Source organism: Sturnira hondurensis, unplaced genomic scaffold, assembly GCF_014824575.4.
Source record: "Sturnira hondurensis isolate 20B ecotype Veracruz unplaced genomic scaffold, ASM1482457v3 Scaffold0009314, whole genome shotgun sequence".
NCBI lineage: Eukaryota > Metazoa > Chordata > Mammalia > Chiroptera > Phyllostomidae > Sturnira > Sturnira hondurensis.
Window position 1 is genome coordinate 1293941 of NW_028081945.1, and position 24803 is coordinate 1318743.

A 24803-nucleotide genomic window follows, 5' to 3' on the forward strand; every position below is an offset into this window, starting at 1 on the left:
ACTGAAATTCATACCTTCTTTGTTTTGGGGTACTTAGTAGGACATTTATTAAGTGCTGGAACTTCAGATTCCGTAATTATTTCTGTAAGTGCAGTTTCAGTTTCTGGCTCTATTGCAAGTACAGTATGTTCAATATCATTTTGTTGTGAAGTAACTTCTATATCAGGAGAAGATGGCTGGATATCTGAACACATGCTGACAGTTCTGTGTCTCCGACGCTGCTGTCCAATGTGAGTCCTACTGCGAGAAAAACTTTTTCTCTGTTTTGTTCTATTCACTTTGGCAGGAGTTGGCTTGCTAGCAGTTTCTTCTTTTGCTTGTTCCTAATTCAAAATACAAGAGAATGGAACTTTTAATACTATTTTACATAAGTGAGAAGTTTAACAGCACTAATCTATTTCAGAAGCTAACTTTCCCAAATATATGAACTCCAACATATACTAAGTTGATATTATTAACAATATTCTTACTCTCAAAAACAAAACAAGCAGTCTTATGTCTCAAGTCTAATAGGACTTATAGGACTTGAAAAATGCTATTGGAAGGCTAACATCAGCCCTATTATTTCTGTTGTAACAGCTGGTTGGGGTTGTCTCACAAAGCGAAAGAAAGGTCGAAGGTTTGATTCCCTGTCAGGGCACATGCCTGGGTGGTGGGTTCAGTCCCCACTGGGGGCACGTACAGCAGGGAACTGATCGATGTTTCTCTCCCTCTCTTTCTTCTTGCCTTCCCCCTCTCTCAAAATAATTTTTTTAAAAGAAGCTAATATCAGACATTAAAAATTCTTTATAAAGGTAATTAAGTTGGATGTGCAAATTTTATTAGTGTTTAAAAGTGAAAATATAACTGGGCCTGAATAATAATACCTGAATAACTTCAGCATCACTAATAATCTGTGCATCTTTACACTCTGTTTTAACTTCAGTTTTGGCTGTGCTGATCCTTTCCAAAGCTTGTTCTCTTCTTTTCTCTCTTTTTTCCAGTCGGGCAAAAGCTTGCAGAATTGCTTCCATTTTCCTTTCTTCTCTTGTCTATGAAATTTAAATTTTAGATGACATAAATATCATTACTCTGAACTAAATTCAAAAGTCCAAATGTTTATGGCAAATTCAGAAAAGATTTTATGATATTGTTAGCAAATCATTTCTATTGATGATAAGGGGAACACATACTCATTTGAAGTATTTCAGATTCCCACACACCTCGGCTAAGCTCTGACATTACACATATATTTAATGAGAGGAACACTTGGATGATTAAGGGTAAAGCAAAACAAAACAGAAAGCCTCAAAAAAAATCCTATATTGCTTTACTGAGCTGAAAATTGTTTTTCTCAATAATACAAAAGTCTGCCTTTTTTAAGATTTAAAGTTCCTATGTTGAAAAGGTTAAATTCCTATAAACTGAAGTTAATATATTATTGACGTGTGGTAGCAGGATACTGTGGGGTGAAGTCCCAGGTTCAAATTATGACTCTTACCAGTCATTACCTTGATGATCCGAGGCAACTTAACGTTAACCTTCTGAGCCTCTTATAAAATGTGAGAAATAATACTTAAACTTTACTGAGTGTTACTGATTTCAAATAGAAAATAGGTATTATGTTTTTCAACAGTACTTGGAAAACAGTAGGCATTCTACACATTATTACTTTTACTTTGGCTGTGCTGCCCTCTGTTATATTCTAATAAGGCATTCCTCTATCTTCTGCTTTCTGTCTAACACAGTTCAAGACAGGGACTGAGAAACATGAAGAGTTTCTTTGAGCATCAGTTCTCTTTGGAGAGAAAATAGTAAAACTAAGACCCAGAGACTTGGTCAGTGGGTGTGGCAACTGCTTCCTTCAGCTTTTAGCCCGAAACTGGAAGCATGTTTGTCAACTGTCCAGTTCTCCACATCGAAGAACCAGGCCGTGAGGCTCAGATCCATTGTGTTTCCTCTGTTGCCATTGATGTAGGGGAGAAAGATCAGAAACTCGGTCTGGCTGCATGGTCTTTTCCATGTTGGGGCTTTAGTTCCAGTAGTTACAAGCAGAGAGGCAAGCAAGCATCAAACACACAATAGAACCTATTGCTTACTCTTTTCTGTATACTTTTTCTTTGTTACACTCAGTAAGGAAACAAAGTAGTATGTCAACAAAACTCCTATGATATTACCTATAAGTTTCTAGGTAGGTAAATTTCCATACTGCAAATGTGTCACTCACAACATGTATTACCCTTGCCCTCTTAATTTTACTGGTAAGGAAACAGGTCCAAAGAGGTAAGATTACTTGCTCATAGATACATACCTGCATCTTAAATAAATAGCACAGGTAAAGAAAATAAGAAAAAAGGTCTTTTTTACTAGAACTGGGAGTTTTAAGCTGAATTTCTTCCTTAGAAAATTCCTCCCTGATCTTTTAAAATCATTTCATTCAACCCTCTTTTATCTTATGACTCTCTATAAAAATCCCTGTCTCCATATATCAGGGCTTTTCTAAAACCCTAAATTTAGAAATCTGGAGTAACTGAAAAAGGTAATTTTCATAATTGTGTCACCTGTTCAGTGAGGATGGGTGTGGGGAGACAAAAGTAATTATTAATTATTTTGTGTTTATCTCTTTAAAAAACTTTACATCTGGGAAAAGAACATTCTTCAAGAAGAAACAAACTTCAATTTGCCTTATTAGCAAGGATCATTTCATGTGTTAAAAGAAAAATTACAAGCCAGGCACCCAATGAAGATATGTTCTATATCATGATTATCCAGGATTTTCTATGATGAATATGAATTTGTGCCAAAAGTAGTTTCTTTAACATAGTTCAGTATTCACTTGTTTCAGATTGGTGAATGTCAGGGTCAGACAAAATTATTTGATATAAAAACAAAACTCATTCAATTAAAAACTGAACTCTCTTTTAAACAACAACTAATTCCTAGTCAAAGCAAAATATTTAGAGATGACTCAATCTTTTTGAGCTGGTTAGGATCTTAAAAAAATAATATAGTCCTTGAATATAGTCCTATGCTGCTTAAGAAATCCAAGCTCATGTGCATTAAGTGACTCACTTAAAGGTAGTGCCATAATTATTATCCAAGTTACCTGGCTCCTGATTTACTCTTTCCAATTAACAGCCACTGACACTCTGCATAAAACAGAATAAAGCAAAACTGTTTCTCGTTTACAAAAAATGTTAACTGAAAGCACCAAACAGATACCCTAATAGCTTTAATCCAGTTCCATCTTAAAACACAAATGTTGAAAATATATGATATCTGATTTTCTACATGAGAAAAATCAGTGCACTTAATCTACTTTTATTTTAAATTCTTTAAGGTTCATGGTATTTAGCTTTTATATTCACCACTCCATCTACTGCCTTCTTTGATGCATAACCAGCTATGCAGTATCTAATGACTGAAAATTTACCATTCATGTGGTAGATGTAACTGGAAAATAACAATTTTGTATATAACTTGAAGTAATTACAGCTGTTTAGGGAATTAGAGAAATTGGAAGGCCTAATCAATCTCAGTAGACTGCCCATAGACCCTAACATCTGTGCTTAATGTAGTTTATTTAGGTCATATTTGTCACAAAAGACCATTACTAAGACCTGTATATTCTATAACCATGACTCTTTTCAAGCCGATGTTTGTCCACACCTCAAAGTCATTTTATTTACTGAGCTGGACAATGGAGAGACCCCGACAGAATTAGAATCAGATAGGGTTGACTTTCAGGAATACTACATGATTTCTCGAAACACTGTTAATGCTGGAGTGTTGGGTGCTAAACTAAACTATGAAGGACTCTACTGAGCCCTACTTACAGGATGCTATTATGACATCATAATTTATATAGAAGCAAATATATACTAATTCCCTGTAAGCAAAAAATCTGCTTAGTAATATTCCTTTATAGGATTTTATCACTTGAGGAAAATTTTGACACTTATTTCAAATCTGCTTCAATGTGGAGCACAGATTTAACTTGATACAATTTTATACTTGGAAAAAAGCTGGAGATCATCTAAGCCTCTTAGTCAACAAATGTGGGAGACCTAATGTCAGTATAGTTTAAAGATTACTTAATACAGAACATGAATCAAAATTTTTTATAATATTGCAACTGAAAAAATACACCTCACTCAGTGAGTTGTTACAATTCATCCCAATTAGAGCTATCTGGTCATTTGAAACTCAGTAAATGTAAGCTTACATACTATGGATGCTCCATACATAGTAGCCTTCACAGGATATTTGCTAAGTAGTATATAAGAACTGAGAAGGAAAACAAAGTCATCTAGGGAGTTCTGCTTCAATTTTTTACCTTAGTATTGGATAGGAAAGAGATTTTCTTCAAAACAGCAACAAAAAAAACTTGTCTTTTAAATGAAAGGGACCCCTGGCTGGTGTGGCTCAGTGGACTGAGTGCTGGCCTGTGAACTGCAAGGTTGCCGGTTCGATTCCCAGTTAGGGCACATGCCTGGGTTTGCAGGCCAGGCCCGCGGCTGGGGGCATGTGAGAGGCAACCAGTTGATGTAAGTCTTGCACATCAATGTTTCCTCCCTCTCACACCCTTCCCCTTTCTTTAAAAATAAATACAATCTTTAAAAAATAACAATAAATGAAGAGGAAAGGGCAGAGCCAACTTTCCATGTTATCATGTTCTACAGACTTTAGTGAACTAGAGAAATTAAAAGATTCCTTAAGTAACTTTCCTTATCCTTTTGAATAGGAATTAGAAGTTGTATTGATTTTTAAAAAATATGCCCTAGCTGCTATGGCTCAGTGGATTGAGCACCAGACTGCGACTTAAAGGATCGCCAGTTCGATTCTCAGGGCACATGCCTGGGTTTCAAGCCAGGTCCCCAGTGGCGGGCACTCAAGAGGCAACCACACATCAATGTTTCTCTCTCTTCCTTCCCCTAAAAATCGAACTAAAACCTTTAAAAAAATAAAATAAAAATAAATAAGACTGGTTACCAATAAAATTTCAAAAAAGTAAGAAAGGCCGATGGTGGTATCTTGATATATTATTCCCTGTACCCCATCCTCCCTTGAAAGTTTCTCCAGAACAAGGACCTTGGCCTTCTTTGTTCACCTACTACCATAGATGGTGCTCAATATGTAGGAAACACAAAATTTTGTTTAGAATTGTATATACATTATATAAAGCATGTGTCATTGTTATTGGAAGACATATCACTAAGTATGTAAACAAGACATCATTTTAAGTATTTAAACAAGACTTTGGCAATCTTTATTATAGGGCAGCTAAAGCTAAACTTCCTCATTGTGTTTGAACAGAATACTTGTAAAAATAAGTTTCCTTTTGCTATTCAATACTACAATATCATTAATTACTCATGTTTAGAAATACAATTCCTTAACTATGATGAGAGAAAAAGAGGACCTTAGAAAATTAAAATCAGTAATCAGCATCAACTCAATCATGCTATGAGAAAAGATGGATAATGTCATCATATAACTTCTAGCAGCAAATTCTAATTTTACTATTAAAATTTCGTTTGCATCTTCTACTCTTAAGTCACTTTCTACAGGCATTAGTTACATCATGGAATCTATAGTGTCTTCTCAGACTGTGTGTTCCATAGAATAAAAATTTATGGGATGTTAAAAGTGTTACTACGGCCCTGACCAGTGTTGTTCAGTTGGTTGGGCATCAACCCACAAAATGAAAGGTCCCTGATTTAATTCTTCGTCAGCACACATGCCTGGTTTGCAGCTGGGATACATGAGAGGCAACAGATCAATGTTTCTCTCACATCAGTGTTTTGCTCCTTCTCTTTCTCCCTCCCCTTCCATCTAAAAATAAAATCTTAAAAAGGTGTCACCACAAAAAAACAAGTTGCAAGGGTATACAAGTTGAGAAAATGTTAACGATTTCTCGTTTTTAAACACACCATGTATATTGGGAATCTCAAAGTTGAGGACATGGTATGCTGTTCACTAAAATCAACTGGTCACAGAGCTTTTTCACAAAACATCCGAAATTTGAGTTCTATGGACTGGTTTTTATCTGAAGGATGAGGGCTGACAAAGTAGTGAGGAATCCTGCATCCTGGGAAGATATCCAGAGCACATGAGTGAACTATAAGGAAGCTTTGTTTAGTTCACACTCAAAAGCCTGTATCTTGCCTCAAATGCCTGCCATAAAATATTCAGTAGGTTCATTTACTGATCATCTGCTTGCCCACAGGAACTGGGTCTGTAACAATGAAAAAGCTATAAATTACTGTTTTTATATAGTTTATATCCTAGTGATAATAAACTAATTCTGGATTAACCTAGTTGCTTGACAAGGTCAAGAATCTCATACCTAGGTGGTTTCATATCCCTTTCATTGTTTCTGCAATTTCTATCCTCCTAAATCACCTACTGTGGACACCAATTTAGGCAATCTGACCATAATAGCCCATCAAATATTAATCAAGACTCCATTCCCAAGACAGTCTTTCCATAAGGTTATGGAAAATCATTTTGAAAACTTAATATATTGAAGATATTTGAAGAAAGATTAAACATACTATAAAGAAGGTTCTTTTCATAAATTTTAAATGGAAGGAACAAGTCTTCTTTGTAACTTAAATCTTTTAAAGGTTTTAATATTTTAATTCATCACTGGTTAATTAAACAAAATAAGGTGAGCTTCCCTGTATCTAACCCCCTTCTGCACATTCACTTTACCTCTAATACGATTATGGCCACCTCACCTACCACCTACTTGGGGGATTCTATTGAACAGTGCCTTGGTTTTGGACTCCGGTGAGTATAAACAACCTACTGTGTTGCAAATGCAGTAACTTAATTAGGCTAATTTTAAGAATCTTCCCAAGTCAATTCCAACCCACTGCCTAAGAAGTATTTCTCAGTAGCTAAAATTGGAATGTCCATAACCATCTATTTGGTCCCATACCATTTAGCCACATTTACTTTTAAAAGCAGGTAACAACTTTTTAAGGGGAAAAAGGAGAAGCAAAATATAATTGAGTAAAAAGAAAATGTTAAGAATAGCTTTCTACCCCTGGCCACATAATAAAATCTGAATAAATATTCCTTCATGAAATCAACCAACCAACCTTATCTCCCTATGCCCTTACCTTTTACCCTGCAAATACCACCCTACAGTCTCAGCCAAATATGATTTATCACATTTTTAACTGCCTCCAGGATATTTCCCCTAGAGAATTACAACCATGTGTTCAATTCCATACAATTTACCTGTAAGCTAACCTGCACTTTAAACTCTAGTCATAAGGCCAACTCATGAAGGTCTACTCATACACTCTACTCACGAATACTGCCTAATTTATGCAATGGTCTCTGATCCACCCGCTACGAGCTATCACATTTCTACCCACTGGTGTGATTTTTGAAGACAGAGCAAAATGATAAATATTAAGTTTTATGTGAAACTGCCATTTGTGTAGTTAAAACTGGCCAAATCAACAATTTCATACATGACTGAAGCTATACTACAAAATGATGGGCTTTTGTATGTTTGAATTTGAACACTATGGTATTTATCTGTGAGGAGAATAAGACTGACTCCTTTTACATACCAATGTCATGGACATATTGGAGAACTAGCATTTCATGTTACACCCCATAAAGTGACCTATCACAGGAGAAAATTTACATCAGATTGACATAAGTTTCTAATGAGTTCATTTTGTCTTTCTGACTACTTCTGTTAACCAATATGAAAGTCAAACACTAGAAAAATAAATGGTGATTACTATTTAAACTTTCAAAACCAACCATTTCTGCTCTCACTAATACTAATGTTTTGGCATGGAGAAACAACCATACCAAATGTTGAGTCCCAGGATGCATACCTTTGCATTTTTATTTGAGTGTATCTAAAAATTCTGTAATTGAAACATCAAAGGAAATGTAGCAATTAGAAATAATAACATGACAAGTGACTTTGAGGGCTTACAACCCAAATCCCAAGATTCTTAAAATATTTTATCTCCCTTTAAAATACCAAATTCTAAATGTTTACCCCTTTTCAAGTTTTCCTCTTTTTATTCCTATGAAAAATACTGAGATACAATATTAAAATAAATATGCTACAATAGATATAAAAATGAAGTATTCTTCTGTATTAACATGGCAACCTAACAGGCAAAATCAAAAAAGTTTTTTTGTCTGTCAATCCAAAGTTCCGCTATGTTCAACATCAGCAAAATGGTGTGTTTATTTTCTTCTGGAATCTGAAAATGAGGGTGTTCTAAGTGCCACTACTTTTTTCAGATTGATACAATATAATTTAAAAGTAGCCCCATAGCCCTAACTGGTGTGGCTCCATGGGTTGGGTGTTGTCCTGCAAACCAAAAGTTTGCCAGTTTGATTCCTGGTCAGGGCACATGCCTGAGTTGTGGGCCAAGTCCTTGGTTGGGAGTGTGTGAGAGGTAACCACACACTGATGTTTCTCCCTCTCTACTTCCCTTCCTCTCTCCCTAAAAATAATTTAAAAATATTTTTTAAAGTAGCCCCATAGTCATAAACTTTTAAAACAGAATGAAATCTGAATATAATTATATGGATGCAAAACAAATCTCCAGGATTTTTTAATTTCATATTTTTCAAAGCAGTTGCCGTAGCCCTTAAAACCACTTGTTAAAAAAGTTCCTCCTACCAGACATATGCGTCACACAGAAACCAGTGGTTTCCTAAATTGGTATTCTAAAAGTTCCTAAAAAATTAGTGCAAATATAAGACTGTCAGTTGTGGAAATGAACAGTCCAATGTGAAAATCTAGTCAAGAAAGGGTACTTTGGGTAGGTAGAGGTGATTTAGCTGTAACTGAATCTTGCCAAACATTCCGTATAATTCCTTTGCATAGAGGAAGAACTTTTTTTTAAAATAACCAGCCTCCTCCAATATTTTCTCTTATATTTGTTTTTCTTTTCTCCTATCTCTGTCTTAATTCTTGAGGCTATAAAACATTTTAGCATTGCTTTCACAATTTTGAACATCAACAATGAATCGGTAAAAGAAAAATGATCAAGACAATAAAACAGAAAACAAACATATTAAGTAGGCCTACAATAACCTAATTCCAAAGACCCCACTCCTAAGTACATAACCTGAGATTCCATGGAATACAGCATGAAAATCTCTACAACAGTAAAGAAGAGAGCATATAAAATAAAAGGGACCCCAGAAAACCCATACTAAGATCATTAGTTGCGTAAAGTCATTTTCAAGTCTTTCAAACTATACAGTAATACTTTAAGTGGCCTAAACATTGTATTGACTGCTAAATAAACATGGAGAGAGAATATCTTGTCCTAGTTTTTATACAGATAAAATATTTTCAAATATAAGGATATTAAACTTATTTTAATGAAAACCTGCCCTGGCTGGTGTAGCTCAGTGGATTGAGCGCAGGCCTGCAAACCACACAATCACGGTTCGATTCCCAGTCAGGGCACATGCCTGGGTTGCAGGCTGGTTCCCAGCAAGGGACTCACCAGAAGCAACCATACATTGATATTTCTCTCCTTCTCTCCTTCCCTTCCTCTCTAAAGATAGATAAATAAAATCTTAAAAAAAAAAAAAGAAAACCTTATTTTATGGTAGTGGTATGTTACAGAAATAGTAGCTACCAAACAGTGAAGTAGTTGTAGTGGTTTTTTTTGGCATAAACAATTTATTTGGTACTATTAAAATTTCACTTTTGTCTTACATTAAATTATGAAGAGAAATGATACATTTTAGCTAATAAAACACATTTTGCAACAGTTATTCTGGAATTAAAATTTATTAGTTCTCAGCATCATAAAGTTAAAAAATTTCTTAAATATCATACAAAGTGTCCAATGAACATACAGTAAATATATAAAAGATTAGTAGAATAACTTGAATGGTAATGACAAAGCCAAACAAATGTTCAGTGGCATATGATGTTTACTAACTTCAAACAGAAGAACAGTGTACAAGCCCTCTTAAAGACAGCAACAATTAAAGAACAGCTGTCACCAAGCCCAAGTGACAGCAGGAAGCAGCTACTAGCTTCCCAACTTACCATCTTCCTTTTCCTTTCTGCAATCTGCTCCTCTGATTCCATTTCCACTTCATTGCTAATGGGAGTTTTTTCCTCTATATCATCAATAAAATCTGGTTCCTGAAAGATTGAAATGACTTATTTACAGAAACTACTACTTCAGATACAACTAGGGCACTAAACTATTTTAAAGGTCTTTCAACCACAACGAATTCTACATAAAAATCATAAGCCTCCTTAAATCCATTTCAGAAATTTGAAACTGGTTTCCTAATTCAAGAGGTTTTTCAAAGTCAAATACTTTTGCTTTAGTCAATGTTTTAGTCAAGTTTTTGACAAGTTCTAGTCAATGTTTTTATCCATAGAGCCTATAAGGTCAAATATGTTAGGATAGTTTTACATTTATATTCTCCCCCAAACATAAACATAAATTATTTCCCCAAACCCAGTATCTATAAATGCCAGGTGCTTAATAAATTTTCAATGTAAAATTTCAGGAAAATTATTCCTGGAGATGATTAAAACATTACTTAATTTTTACTTTTAAATGGTCCCTCCTTTTATTTGTTTAGAGGGTATACAACAAAGTTTACTGGAAGGGCAAAAGTGTAGGCCAAATCCTTTCCCCCAAATTACCTTGTCTTTTAAAAAAATTGTCCATCACTGATGTAGTTATGTCCCAAATAAAGGAAGGAAAATTTTATGGTTTAAGATATTAAATTTTATGGTTTAAGATATTAAATAAAAACACTTACTATAAATACAAGGACACTGTAATCTGAAAGGATTTTCTAAAATACTCAGTCTTAGCTAAATCTTATATTTAATTCTGTAAGAATGTGCTGGGTGAGTAGTTTCTTAGTAGTTTAACAAATATTGTATAAACTCAAGCAGAATCTGTATTTTGCATTTATAAGTACTTCATTAAGTAATAAACTTAAAAATTTTAAACCATTTTACATAAAACAAAAAAGGTTCAAATATGACAAATTATTTTTCTTAGTTAACTTCTTTCATTAAGAATCAGCAGAGCACACACAATTCAGTACCTGATTATTTGATACTGATAGTCTCAGTGGAGAAAGCTTTCTCTGTTTAGTATCTGGGCTCTTCATTTTATGTGTCGTTCCTTCACAATCTAAAGTAATATTTTGGTTTTGTGTATCTTTTTCTTTTGGAATATCCTTTTCTTTTTTTCCTTTTTTTCTTCTGGTTTCATAACCACTGTTGATGTTTTCCGTGGACTCAGAACTACGTTTTAGAACAGGGCACTCTGGATTTTCTTTGAGGCACGCACAATCCACTTTGTACTTACTGGAAAGGGAACCAGTTAAATATTTATTCAAGACATAAAAAAAGAAAACTATACAATTTTTAATCCATTTTAAGCTGCAAGGCCACAAAATTGTGTGCTATTACTAACTGTACACAGTCCTTCCTTTTTACTAAATTTGCATTTCTGGTAACTATCATAAAACAATTTTATTATAAAAACAATACAATAAAAGCTGATTTCTGGGCCTCCAATTGCAATCATAAGGGTAACTAGTAGTAGTTGATAGAAAAAAACTCCAATAAATTAAAATTGAATCTGTTTAGGTAAAACAATACTGTGGCTCACATTAAAACAAAAACCATACTTCAGTGGCCCCAGAATGTTATAAAGTATATACACTTATACAAATGACAAAATACTGATCCTAAATTTGACCTAAATTTAAAAATGCTAGGTATAATAAATACCAAACCTTAACTAGTCTCTCTCATACTTTACAATTTATTTCAATAACCAGGTTTCTTTAAAAATCTACTCTGAAAAAATTTTTAGGTAACACTTCCTTTTGCCCCTCTTTAAGTGTTCCCTCTTTCAAATGGAAGCTTGAAAAATTCTCTTTCATCTCCACAGTAGTGATTATTATTACTCTCATTTTATAGATGAGATTAAATCTCAGAGAAACACTATCTTGCCCAAAGTTACACAGTTCATAAGTGGCAGGGATGGCATTCAGATCCAAGTCTAGAGCCCACACTTTTCATCTCTCAATATTTCTTAATGTTCTGATCTTTATCTCTACAACCGAGATTTAGTTCATATTTAGAACACAGACTAAATACCCAAACCCATGTTAAACAAAAAAAGAAGCCTCCCACTTTGCATGTTTCAAGTAGCTCAATGTGTGTTGACAATAAAAATAATTTACTTTTCCAAGTTTCTAATACTCCTACTCATTCACTTTCAACACTGGTAAAAAGGTACAAGTCAAAATGGCCTAATTCTATGAAATTCAAAAGAATTCAAACACTTATGGTCTACACCTTTCACCTTCCTAAATTAGATGTTAATAGGAACTAGTTTGAAACTTTCTAGATCTCTTCTTTCATATTAGGATAACAGAAGTACAAATAATGATGGCAACAGCTAGTGTGTATTAAGCTACTTATTTTGTGTGAGGAACTTTTAACATATGTTAACTCACTGAATCTTAAAAAAATCTATAAGGTTACTATTATTCTCACAGTATATATGAGGTACTGAGGCACAAAGAGATGAAGAAACTGGTCCAAGGTTACATAGCTAGTAAGTGACCAAGCTAGAATTGGAAACCAGACAGGTTATAAAAAGCTTATATTAACCATTATGGAATACAGTCTCTGAAAGCAATAAGCACAGAGCCATTTTCCTAATTTCTACCGTCTGAGGGAGAAAGGGCCAAAAAGGAAACACTTAAAGTATTGTGATAAATCTAACTTAACAATGAAATACAGATGCATACTGAAGAGTTTTGACTGAGACCAAAATGAACATTAAAAACTTCTGCAATTTAAATAGGGTACCACACGAAATTTTAAAAATAGGCCCTGGCTGGTGTAGCTCAGTGGATTGAGCGCGGGCCTGTGAACCAGAGGATCGCGGTTCGATTCCCAGCCAGGGCACATGCCTGGGTTGCAGGCTGGTTCCCTGCAGGCCAACTCCCAGCAGGGGACACATGAAAGGCAACCATACATTGATATTTCTCTCCCTCTCTCCTTCCTCTCTGAAGATAAATAAATAAAATCTTTAAAAAAAAATTTTTTTAAATAAAATACAGAATAGGAGGAAGTGAACTGAAATGCTTATAATGCCCCCTTGCAGAAGTCAGTAAGAGAAAGACTACCCAACAGAAAAAAAAAGAAGAGATGATTAGGCAGTTCATGAGACAGAAAAACCAAAATCACAAATAGATTAAAAGATCCTTGGGTTCATAATCAAGGATAGTGTAATTTAAAATATAAAAATATGTCATTTCAAATGGATTAGCATCAATTTTTAAAGTTTTACAGTAAAGTGGAGCAAGTAAGTAAAACTAGGAATATGAACTGAGCATTCCCCTATGTTTAATATAAACTGAGGCTATGCACATTCTACAACCCAGCAATTCTACCTGTAGGTCCCCACTGTGAAGAGAACATGTATATATGCGGACATGTTTATAAAGCCATACGAGCACTGTTTATAAATCTAAATGTCCACCAATAGTGGAATAGACAAATACCATCAACAGTAAAAGAAATTAACTACAGCTGCAAACAACAATAGAACTGAATCACAAAATAAATGAGAAAAGATAAATGCAAAATCATACAGATTATAATTTACATTTATTTAAAAAGTATAAAAATATTAGTTCTATTTAAGGACAAAGGAGAAAAGAACATAAAATGGAGAAATGAAAGCTTCTTCAAGTAGTATTGGGAAAACTGGACAAATATGTGCAAAAAATAAAACTGGATTACTCTCTTACAACATATACAAAAATAAACCCAAAATGGATTGAAGACTTAAATGTAAGGCCTGAAATCATAAAACTCCTGAAAGAAAACAGATGCAGTAAACTATCTGACAGTAGTCTGAGTGTTATCTTTTGGATATGTCTCCTTGAGCAAGTGAAACAAAAGCAAAAATAAACAAATGGGGACTTCAGCAAATTGAAAAGCTTCTGCACAGTGAAGGAAACCATCAACAAAACAAAGACAACTTACCAAAAAGGCGAAGATATTTGCAAATGATATATCAAATAAGGGGTTGACAGCCAAAATACATAGGAACTCACAAAACTTAAAAAAAAAATCCAATCAAAAAATGGGCAGAGGACACAAGAAGACATTTCTCCAAAAAAAAGAAGAGAGATAGCCAACAGATATATGAAAAGATGCTCAACATTACTAATCAGAAGGAAAATGCAAATCAATGAGATACTACCTCACATCAAAAAGTCAACAAATAATGTGTTGGCGAAGATGTGGAGAAAAGGGGAACCCTTTTGCACTGTTGGTGGGGCTGCAAATTGGTGTGACTATGAAAAACGGTTTGGAAATTCATCAAAAAATTGAAAACAGATCTACCATACAACCACGGATATACTTCTGAGTATTTATTGGAGGAAAACGAAAACACTAATTTGAACAGATATATACATCTGTATGTTCACTGGACCATTAGTTACAACAGCCAAGATACAGAAACAACTCATAAACAGATGAATGTATAAAGAAGATGTATTAGGTATATGCACACACACAATGATAAAGAATGAAAATTTGCCATTTGCAACAGCATGGATAGATCTAGAGGAAATTATGCTATGTGAAGTTAAGTCTGACAGAGAAAGACAATGTACAGTTTTACTTGTACGTGGTCTATAAAAAATAAAAAACAAAGCAAAAACAGACTGAGAAACAGAGACTAAAGGATGGTTCCTAGAGGGGAGGAGGGTAGAGAGATAGGTGAAAAAGGTGAAGGAAAATAGTCAATAATATTGTGATGTTTACATGATGTATTAGAATTAATGGGGTGATCACACTGTAAGGTAAAAAATGCTGAACCACTATATGGAACACTTGAAACTAATATAACTAATAAAATATTGTATACCAATTATACTTAAATAAAAAACAGAAGGGAAAATTCTACATAAACAAAGTTATACAAAAGGGAAAGTGTGCCCTGACTGGTGTGGCTCAGTTGGCTGGGCATCATCCTAAGCAAAAGGTCACTGGTTCAATTCCTGGTCAGGCCACACACTAGAAGCAACAAAGAGACTGATGCTTCTCTCTCACATTGATGTTTCTCACCCTCTCTTTCTACCTCCCTTCTCCTCTCTCTAAAAATAAATAAAACCTTCAACAAAACAAAACAAGGTCAGTGTTGGATGGCTGAATTAGGATTACCAATCACAATTTCCATTAGCATTTTCATTACAATAGTAATTAAGGAAAGTCTGGAAAAGAACTAAGCAGCACTGCTGTAATGGATCTGGATACCAAACTGCTTGTTTTCAAGTTCTTTGTCTCAGATAAATAAATATAAAAAACTAGAAAAAAAGGACAAACTAATTTTTTGAGGACATTAAGGAACTATTTTGAAACAACAGATAACATATTTACAGATTTGAACTTACCAGTTTCCATAGTCAAAATCAAAGGCAATAGTAATTTCAGTTCCCTTGGGAATACTTTGTATAGAATAAATGTAAAGATGTATGGTTCCATCTTCAATCTCATGCCTCACCTGTTAATTAAAAGAATAATTTCTATAAAAAGATTTCTATAGGTTATATTCTATCCTTAGGAGCATCTTATCCTACAATTTTGAAAACTCTTCAAAGGAATTCACAAATACAACACAGAAAATATGGCATTAATTATAAGACTTATAACTGTAAATCACTGGTTATCAACTGGGAAAAAGATAACATCAATGCAAGTCTGATGGAAACTCTACAGTCCACTATAAAGTATTATAAAGAAACCATATTTCATCAACTCTACAACGCATATTTTTTCACCTTTTAGTATCTCTGAAATTGGGAGTTTTTAAAGTGACAGTATCTTTGATTTGATGAAATGCAGTAACGGTACAGCTAACCCTATACTTTTCTATGACAGATACTGTTCTAGGTACTTTACATGACAACTCCTTTTTACAGATAAAACAAGTGTAGACAAGGTTGTAAATTGAGTTAATCACTGAGAAGGCATAAATCTAGTAAGTCTGGCTTCAAAATCTACATTCTTAACTAATATTATATAACTATAAAATTGAAAGTGTATTTTTCCACATTAAAACACAATTTTATTGTAGCATGTACAAAAGCTATTTCAGCTTTCACCTTTGTCTACTGTGATCAAATCAGAACATGTATTTGAGCCACATTTATAGAGCTTCTAGGATAAACAGAAGTCTAATATTTCCTCCTAGAAGGAACATTGCAATTTCTTTAATGTGCAAAGTATTAATTTTTAAGACTGCAAAGCCTCTTTCACCTAACTTCACAATGGAAAGATGCTGTAGTATAAAATGCATCAGTTGTTAATAAGTGTTTTTAGGCTATCCCAAACTACTGGGGTTAATACTCAGGTTCCACACCCCACCAACCCATCTCCAAAAAATGTTTCTAATAAGCTTACCTCTGCATTGGGTGTACAAGAACGCCTAATGAACCGAGCCTCATTCCCAAAAGTCCTTGCATCAACACACATTTCTAGCCCATGAAATTTAGAATAGAATAAAACAAAAGGGTATGGTCTATAAAGAAAGAAATACATTATAAGCTATTAACATTTTGACTTTAAGAAAACTTCTAAAAGACTCACAGTAAGTAGTAAAGCCAAGAGTTGAATTATAAAGCAGTTTGATAATAGAACCTATTCTTAACCACAGTTCATCCTAGTAAGATTTTTTATCTGTTCCTATATCCTTACATAAATCAAAGGTAATTAACTGGAGGTAGAAATTCAAATTTACAAAGATAAAAAGCAAGTACTCGTAACTGGATGGCTTTAAAGTCCCCACCTCATAGTGCATTTGTGTTTCATTTATAACAGTTTCAGTCAAATCTATGTAAAAGGGAAGGAGTCTCATATATCTTTTGTATCTTAAGTAAAAACTCAAGAAACAACAAGAAATATAAACAAGAGATTATTTTTAGTAATTATAGTATATAGACTGAGAGTGTTATCTCCCTAGAGATATAAACATAATACTTCTATACCTCAGCGAAGCATGGCTATGACAGGATCACATCTATTTCTCCCCCAAATTACAAACTACAAAAAAGGCCTCCAAAACCATTCCACACCCAGAAAAGTGGGAGTTGAAAATGGTGGCAATAATATAAAACCAAATCAAACACTATCTAATTAAGAGGAAGTAGTTTTTGCTTGTGACAGTCACCAATGGTCTTCTCAAATTCTAGCAATTATATTACAAGAAATTAGGAAAGATCCTGGATTGATAATTCCTTTAATCTCAGGTAATTGAGTTTTTAATTAACATACTCCTATATTGCTGCAGTTTATCTCTGAAGTAGATTTTTTTTAGTGTCAGCAAGATAAAAATGGGTAAGAGACTGATGAATATATCTCTGCACTTTTATGTTGTTATATTTTAGTATAGTTCAAATGTCACTGTTCAACTACACTACAGTTTTAAATGTAAAATGATCACTTATGAAAACAAAGTACATATAAACACAGCATCTCACTAAAATAGCCAAAATTCCATATATAACTATGGAAAACTACTATGGAGAAATAAATGAACATACCTCTTAAAGAAATATCCATTTGCTTCAAATTGTTCTCTTAGCATAAATTTCCCTCTATATTCAATGATAAGTGCATCAGGAGGCAAATCTTTTGCAGATTTCAGAATTTTCTTATTTTTTTGTATATGGCTCTAAAGTCAGAGAAATACTGAGATTAATTAAGCCTTAATGCTTTTAATCTAACTACTTAAGATATACAGTAGAAAAAGGATTTTGTTTTATTACTTTTTGGCAAATGATATATTTACCTCTACAGGAGGTTTGAAGAGCAAATTGTTGGTATTCAAATTTGATTTATTTATCTCTTTTTTGTCATTTCCACTGCCTAATCTCAGAGCTATTCTTTGTGCCTCCCTCTGAACACTCTCACTATACTGGTTATTATTTGCCTCTTCATATCGATCCATCCATGCTTTGATTTTTGTCTCCCATCCAAAATTTGAACCATCAGATGAAGGATCAATCTCTGGAGCTGAACCCTAAAATCACAGCAAACTAAGCATCAATATCTGGACTTTAAGTATTTATACATACATACACAACATGCAGAAAATAAATGACAATCTATACAAAATATAAACTAGAAATAATATTAGGCTAAGTTGGTCCTAGTGAAATAACGACCATAAATGAGCAGCTTACTATATTTTTATACTGCATGCAACACAAACATGAGTTGGAAAATGAAAGAAAGCCGAGTTAACTTGGAATAGTAGAAATTGAAGTTTCATCATCACTACTGTAGCCAATGGAGGCTATCAATAAAATTGCAAACCCAAAGATTTGCAGTGACTGTCGGATAATGGTTAGAAAAAGATAGCAAATGAAATCTTTTATTTTAGAGACTGACAATATCTATTCTGTATTCACAGTTCTACTGAACCGAATGTGATTATCATATAAACTACACATACTGCATATTAAATATATACTGATTTTATATAATACTAAAATTTTAATGTTTTATAACAAAAATATACGTTGATATCTTAATTTAGTGTAATTCCAGTTGTCCACAGTATAAATCTGAGATGTGAATGTTTTATAGAATGTGAAATGACCCAAATGGTCCATAGCCTAAATTCAAGGGTCATAATGAGGGCAAGGACCTTCAAGCTTAAGTGCTTATTCCTCCTCTATAGCCCCTATTAAAACCTGTAAGATAAGAATAAATGCCAAGTAATAAAGTTACCACCTTTCTTCTTCATGTTACAAAACAAAATGGGGAACTTTTTTTCACTGGGATGCGATTTATAGAAAAGCACAGTTACCATACATTTAAAAAATTTATTAAAACCAGAACTCCCACAAATAATTCTTTCTTGCAATCTTTGAATAAAAATCAATTAATGCTGATAACAAGAACATATATTTTACCTTATTATTAGCATAATTCAAATGTACAACATTTAACGTGTGAAATTTCAATTTAGTTGTAAATGCCATTCACTATTTTCTATCTATAATATTAAACTTTGAGAAACAATTTTTTTCTATATGAACAACCCTAAAAGGCAGCATGAGAAATTTTTTATTTTACAGACTAACAGTATCTATAAATAACTGAAATTTTAACATCATATACAGATTTCACAAAGACCCTTAAATATCCTGTTAAGACATTTACATGTATATAGAAACACTAAAATTTACCATCAGTCAACCTTCCATATTCTATTCTACAATAAAGCAAACTACAATTGAACCGTGAACATAGGTCTGAATTGTGTTCCAGTTATATGTGGATTTTTTTTTTCAATAAATACCTATGTTGTTTTCAATCTATGGCTGGGAGTCTGCAGATGCAGGGGCCTGACTGTATGTACGGATCTATGCCGTCTTATACAGGGACTTGATATCTGTAGGGGACCCTGGAACCAAGTTTACTTGGGCATCAAATGACAACTTAAGTTTTGAGGAGTCTAGAGTTATACTTGAATTTTTAACTGCATAGGGAGTTGATGTCCGCAACCCCAGCATCAACTATATAGTAAGTTGCTCAACTATTTGGTGGAGATAGGTTTATTCCACTAACTGATATTTTTATGTACTTACCTATTCTACACTATAATCATCACTTGATAAAGAACAGATATTTATACAAATGGGTCACTACATATTAAGTCTTCCCTCAGCTTTTTAAAAGAAATCTATCCAGTTTTCAAATTTTCCTGTTTTGCGTCTCCCCCTGCCGCCCCCTGGAAAAAACCCTGTATACTGAACATGGTATATCTTGAACACAGCTCTTCTATATTTCTTGAACCTTATAAATGCTAGAGAATTATATATTAAAACTGTAACGATTTTAAAGATATCTTTAAGGTAAGAAAAAGCTATTTTTAAAAGATGTACAAAAACTCACTACTCTACATAATAAATGAAACTTTTTTAGCTAAGTAAAACATGCTTCTTCCTCATTAGGCCTGCTATTGAAGTGATTAGATAAATTGGGAAAAAAGGAAAATTGCTGGAGTACCAATTTTTCTAACAGCTTAATCCAAAAACATTTTCAAATCTCTTTATTCTGTGTCAGAGAAAATACCATAAAACCAAGTTTAGCATAGTAAGTATAAAAACCTAACTTAAAGCACATTTCATGAAACTTTGGACTTAATGTATTCTGAGTGATACCATGCATTTGATGGTATCAACATGCTTAAGAAAGATAAAAATACCCCCAAATAATCACTGCACAACTGTTTAATGATTTGTTTTCTAGGCATGTGAAATAATGAATTATTATGAAAAATTATTATGAATAATCATTGAATAATTATACCATGTGAATAACATATACTGTAACATGCTCCCCACATCCTATTTTAACATCTGACAATATGAAAAACCCACTCATCTTTACTGCCTAATTTAAAAGCTATAGTAGAACTGTACAGCTGATCTCTGTGATCCAACACAAGCCTATCTCTTAGAGGGAGGCAGAGGTGGGGAACCTTGCTTCTCTCAGCAATCCTGGCATCTACAAAATTGAGGATTTATTCTAATTAATTCAAGGTATAAGTGACTAGTCTTTACTTATATGGTGGATCTATGATTCTATAGTATTTTATAACAACTGATAACTAAATCACTGGAATCTGAACTACGCAAAGGAGCAAATTTTCAAATTCCAAATGTGATTTTGCATTCATATGTCTAGTATATTAACATCTAATATACTGGGGACATGGAATGCAATAATAACTGAAATTCAGATTACTCAAAATTTTAGTATTAGAAATTGCTGATGCATCACCTCATTTTGGCTCTTTTTAAACAGTGTTAATAAACTCAGAGTGGTATATTTATCTAATTAGAATTCTCTACGGCTCCAATTCTGATAAAAACAATAAGCAATGAAATGACATACACTGAAAAAAAGCACAAAAATTATGAACAAATAACACTTAGTAAACTCTCCTGAGTAATTGACAGCTGCTATTAAGGGTTTAAATTTAACATGTTTACCTTAACTCTTGATGATTTCCTAGATCCTTCACGAAAGGCCTGAAATAAAATGGAAATCTGAGTTTTGGATATAATTAAAACTTAAGAATCAATCGGTTTACTGCAGCTTTTTATTGAAGTCTCACAATATAACAAAAAGTTTGGTATAACCAATATCACAAGAACTAGGGAAATGTTTAAGTAAATAAAGTCATCTACCAGAATACTATTCTACTATTAAAAATAGAATACAGACTATATAAGAACATGAAATATGTTTATGATATAATGCTAAGAAAAAGTCTAAGTTTTCTGTGTGATCACCATTACAACCATAGAAAAACATTTGCTAAACATTGAAAGGATATAAAAAATATAGTAATTCCTGTAAAATTCCTTTCAGCTCCCACAGCCTTCTATCTTACTCATCTAAAAAAATGAAAAACTTACTTTTTTACATTTTGAAATGTTTTGTTCTTTCTCCCCACTTTTTTTCCTTCTTTTATCATTAACCTTAGAAACTCTTGAAGCAGTTAAAGTAAGTGATGTTGGGGTATGCTGAAACGCAGTATATAATTCCACAGGAACCTCATCACCACTCTCAGTTGCACTAGTATCACCATCTTCAAAAGCAAAATAAAAATTAATGCACATATAATACTTCTATTTTAAACAATAAAAGAGCATTCTGCATGAGAATCTATAACATATACATCTTTCTGAAGAATAAACTTTTTTTTCACTTTCTCACTTACTCATATTGATACCTTGAAATGCAAGCTACAAATGTCAGTTGTCATACATTAAATTAGAAAGGATACAAAAGTTTGACAACACAGAGGTGGAGTGACTGTGGGAAACACATTTGCATACACTGCCAGTGGAAATTTGAAATTCCCTTCAAAGGGTAGCCAAATCTAGAAAAATTCAGTATGTGCTAACCTGTTCACCCAACACTCCCATTTCTAGGGATCTATCCAAAGAGAAAACAGCAAAAGACATAAGACTTATATCCAAGAGGGTTTTGCTGAAGGTACTATTTGTATTAAAAACAAAAAATACTAGAAATAACTCAAATGTCAATCAAACAGGAGTAGTTCAATAAACTATCATTACTCAAAACCACTTTGCCCTGGCTGGTGTGGCTCAGTGGATTGAGTACCAGCCTGTGAACCAATGGGTCACCAGTTCAATTCCCAGTCAGGGCACATGCCTGGATTGCCAGGTCCCCAGTTGGGGGCACATGAGAAGCAACCACACACTGATGTTTCTCTCCCTCTCTTTCTCCTTCCCTTCCCCTTTCTCTAAAAATAAATAAAACTTTAAAAACAAAAACCACCTATATTGACATCAACATGTTTTAAGCTAAAATGAAAGTTGTATCAAATGTTCTACTTCTAAATTCTGCTCCTAAAAATGAAAGAAACATGATTCCAAATGATAAACGAATGAATCCCCATCTTTCTAAAGAGCAAACATATTTTAACTTCTTTAACTAAATAGGTTACCTATATATAGAAAGCTGTGAATGATTTAAATTTTTTATTTTATTGTCCTCTGGTTTCCATATTTAAAATCTGTATTTGAGATGATAAATTATGTATAATCAATATACATCAGTAAGGTGTTTATGTACAACTGAAAATATGCAAGCCACTTACTCTCTCAATCACACTAACCCTAATTTAGTGCAGATCCTTTCCACCTACCTGACAGATTTTCCCTTTTCCGACGTTGTAGTAGCACCGCCCTCTCTTTATCCAAACTCCTACATTAAAATATTAACATAATTATTATTAATCAAACTTTCATGAATTTAGATACAAAGCAGATTTGTTTTTAATGTGATAAACTCACAAATTCTCTAATGTTCTCACTGGAAAACCAACTGTATAAAATATATGTACTATCCCTTGCCTTACACTGGACTTGATCTAGCACCATTAGCATTTGATGCCAGTTTAGTGACTACAATTGAACTGTTAAGAAAATAAATTTTTACATAAGAAACTAATACATCTTTTTTTAATTTAATATTTAAAGCAAAAAGTCTGGAAAAATGTTAACAATGCAACATATGTAGCAAAAATCACAAATTAAATTTCTTAAAAGAAATGTATGACACTAAATTAGAATCTATTTACATTATAGCATTTGCCTAAAATTATTTCCACTTTTGAAATAAATACTAAACATTTAACAATTAAGTAAAATATTTCATTAACCTCCTCCAGCCTCTACTCAATAAATACATTACATCATAAATAGTAATTGTTTTACTCCTACCCCCCGTTTTACTCTCTAACTTATTAGTCCACAGGTCAAATAACACTAGATTGTTATTTTTAGATGGAAGAATAAGGGCTCTAGACTGAAATGCCTACAGCACAGTAACAGGCTTGCTTTAGGTCTACTAGGATATGTATGGTAGGTACAGATCCTATGGCATCACTTATAACTATCCTAGTCATCACAGAATGAGATAAGCAGATATTGTTCAACCGACTGCCTTACCTAAAGGTGAGTTTTTAATCAGCTCTTACTGAATTCATCAACAGATATTTACCCCATCAAAAAATACTTGGTGTTACAAAGTAAAACAAAATCATTCAGAAAAGCCTCACTCATAGTAAAGAAATGGAAAATGTAACACTAAGATTACCATTTCTCACCTAGTTAAACCGGCAAATCCAAGTCTGTCAAACACTCTATTGTGAGGCTTGGGAAAATAGACATGCTTATCCACTATTGGTGGGAATTCAAAATGGTACAGCTCCTAATGGAGGGAAATTTGGTGATATCTGACAGAACTTTCCATTTACATTTACCCTTTTATTGAACAATCTTGTTTCTATTTACAATGATAAAAGACTGGAAACAACTCAAATGTCCATTCAAAGTGGACTAGGTGAATAAACTACAGTACATGAAAAAGATGGAGCACCTTGAAGCAGCAGAAATGAGTCAATCTCTATATACCATGTAGTGATCTTCAGCATATATTTTTCAGAGAAAAAAAGAAATGTGGCAGAAACTCTATATGATACTGCTTACCTAGTTAAGGAGGGGAATACAATAAATATATGCATGTCTGATTCTAGTACGAAAACAACGGAAAAATGGTATTTTTTAAAAATTGTGGCTTGGCTGGCGTAGCTCAGTGGATTGAGCACGGGCCTGCGAACCACATGATCGCGGTTCGATTCCCAGTCAGGGCACATGCCTGGGTTGCAGGCCAGTTCCCAGCAGGGGATGTACGAGAGACAACCATACACTGATGTTTCCTTCCTCTCTCCTTCCCTTCCCCTCTAAAGATAAATAAATAAAATATTTTAAAAAATAGTTATTTGGCAGATACAAGGAACAGGGATAGAAATTAGACTTACTTGAATATACTTTATTTTAAATATATGACTTTAAAATAATGGGACTCTTCTTGAATAATTATACCAATATATAATTATAGAAATACAGTACAAAAACCAATCCTAAAAAACTATAGGATTCCTCATATATTTCTGGTAGGAATGTAAACTGGTACAACTACTCTACAAAAAAGTTTCATAATATCTTATTAAACTAACATCTGACTAAGCAATTTCACTCTTGGGCATATATCCCAGAGAAAATAAAACTTAGGTTCAAAACCTGTACGCAAATGTTCGTATCAACTTCATTTGTAATAGTTAAAAAGTAGAAATAACCCAATGTCCTTCAACGGGTGAATGATTAAATGAACTGTGGTATAT

General features: G+C 33.4%; 1 protein-coding gene across 4 annotated transcripts in view; it reads right to left on the minus strand.

Annotated features, from left to right (window-relative positions):
* Positions 1 to 24803, minus strand: part of KMT2E (lysine methyltransferase 2E (inactive)) — an 89338-nt gene that overhangs the window by 9785 nt on the left and 54750 nt on the right. For all 4 annotated transcript variants that reach the window (XM_037057065.1, XM_037057064.1, XM_037057063.1 and 1 more), the window contains 11 exons: positions 22764 to 22822; positions 21505 to 21677; positions 21076 to 21114; positions 17859 to 18089; positions 17611 to 17741; positions 16472 to 16589; positions 15463 to 15572; positions 11074 to 11338; positions 10046 to 10144; positions 867 to 1031; positions 15 to 323 (listed from right to left, as the gene is read on the minus strand). In XM_037057065.1, coding sequence (XP_036912960.1) covers positions 15 to 323; positions 867 to 1031; positions 10046 to 10144; positions 11074 to 11338; positions 15463 to 15572; positions 16472 to 16589; positions 17611 to 17741; positions 17859 to 18089; positions 21076 to 21114; positions 21505 to 21677; positions 22764 to 22822 — 1699 coding nt within the window. The remainder of the gene's footprint in view (positions 1 to 14; positions 324 to 866; positions 1032 to 10045; positions 10145 to 11073; positions 11339 to 15462; positions 15573 to 16471; positions 16590 to 17610; positions 17742 to 17858; positions 18090 to 21075; positions 21115 to 21504; positions 21678 to 22763; positions 22823 to 24803) is intronic.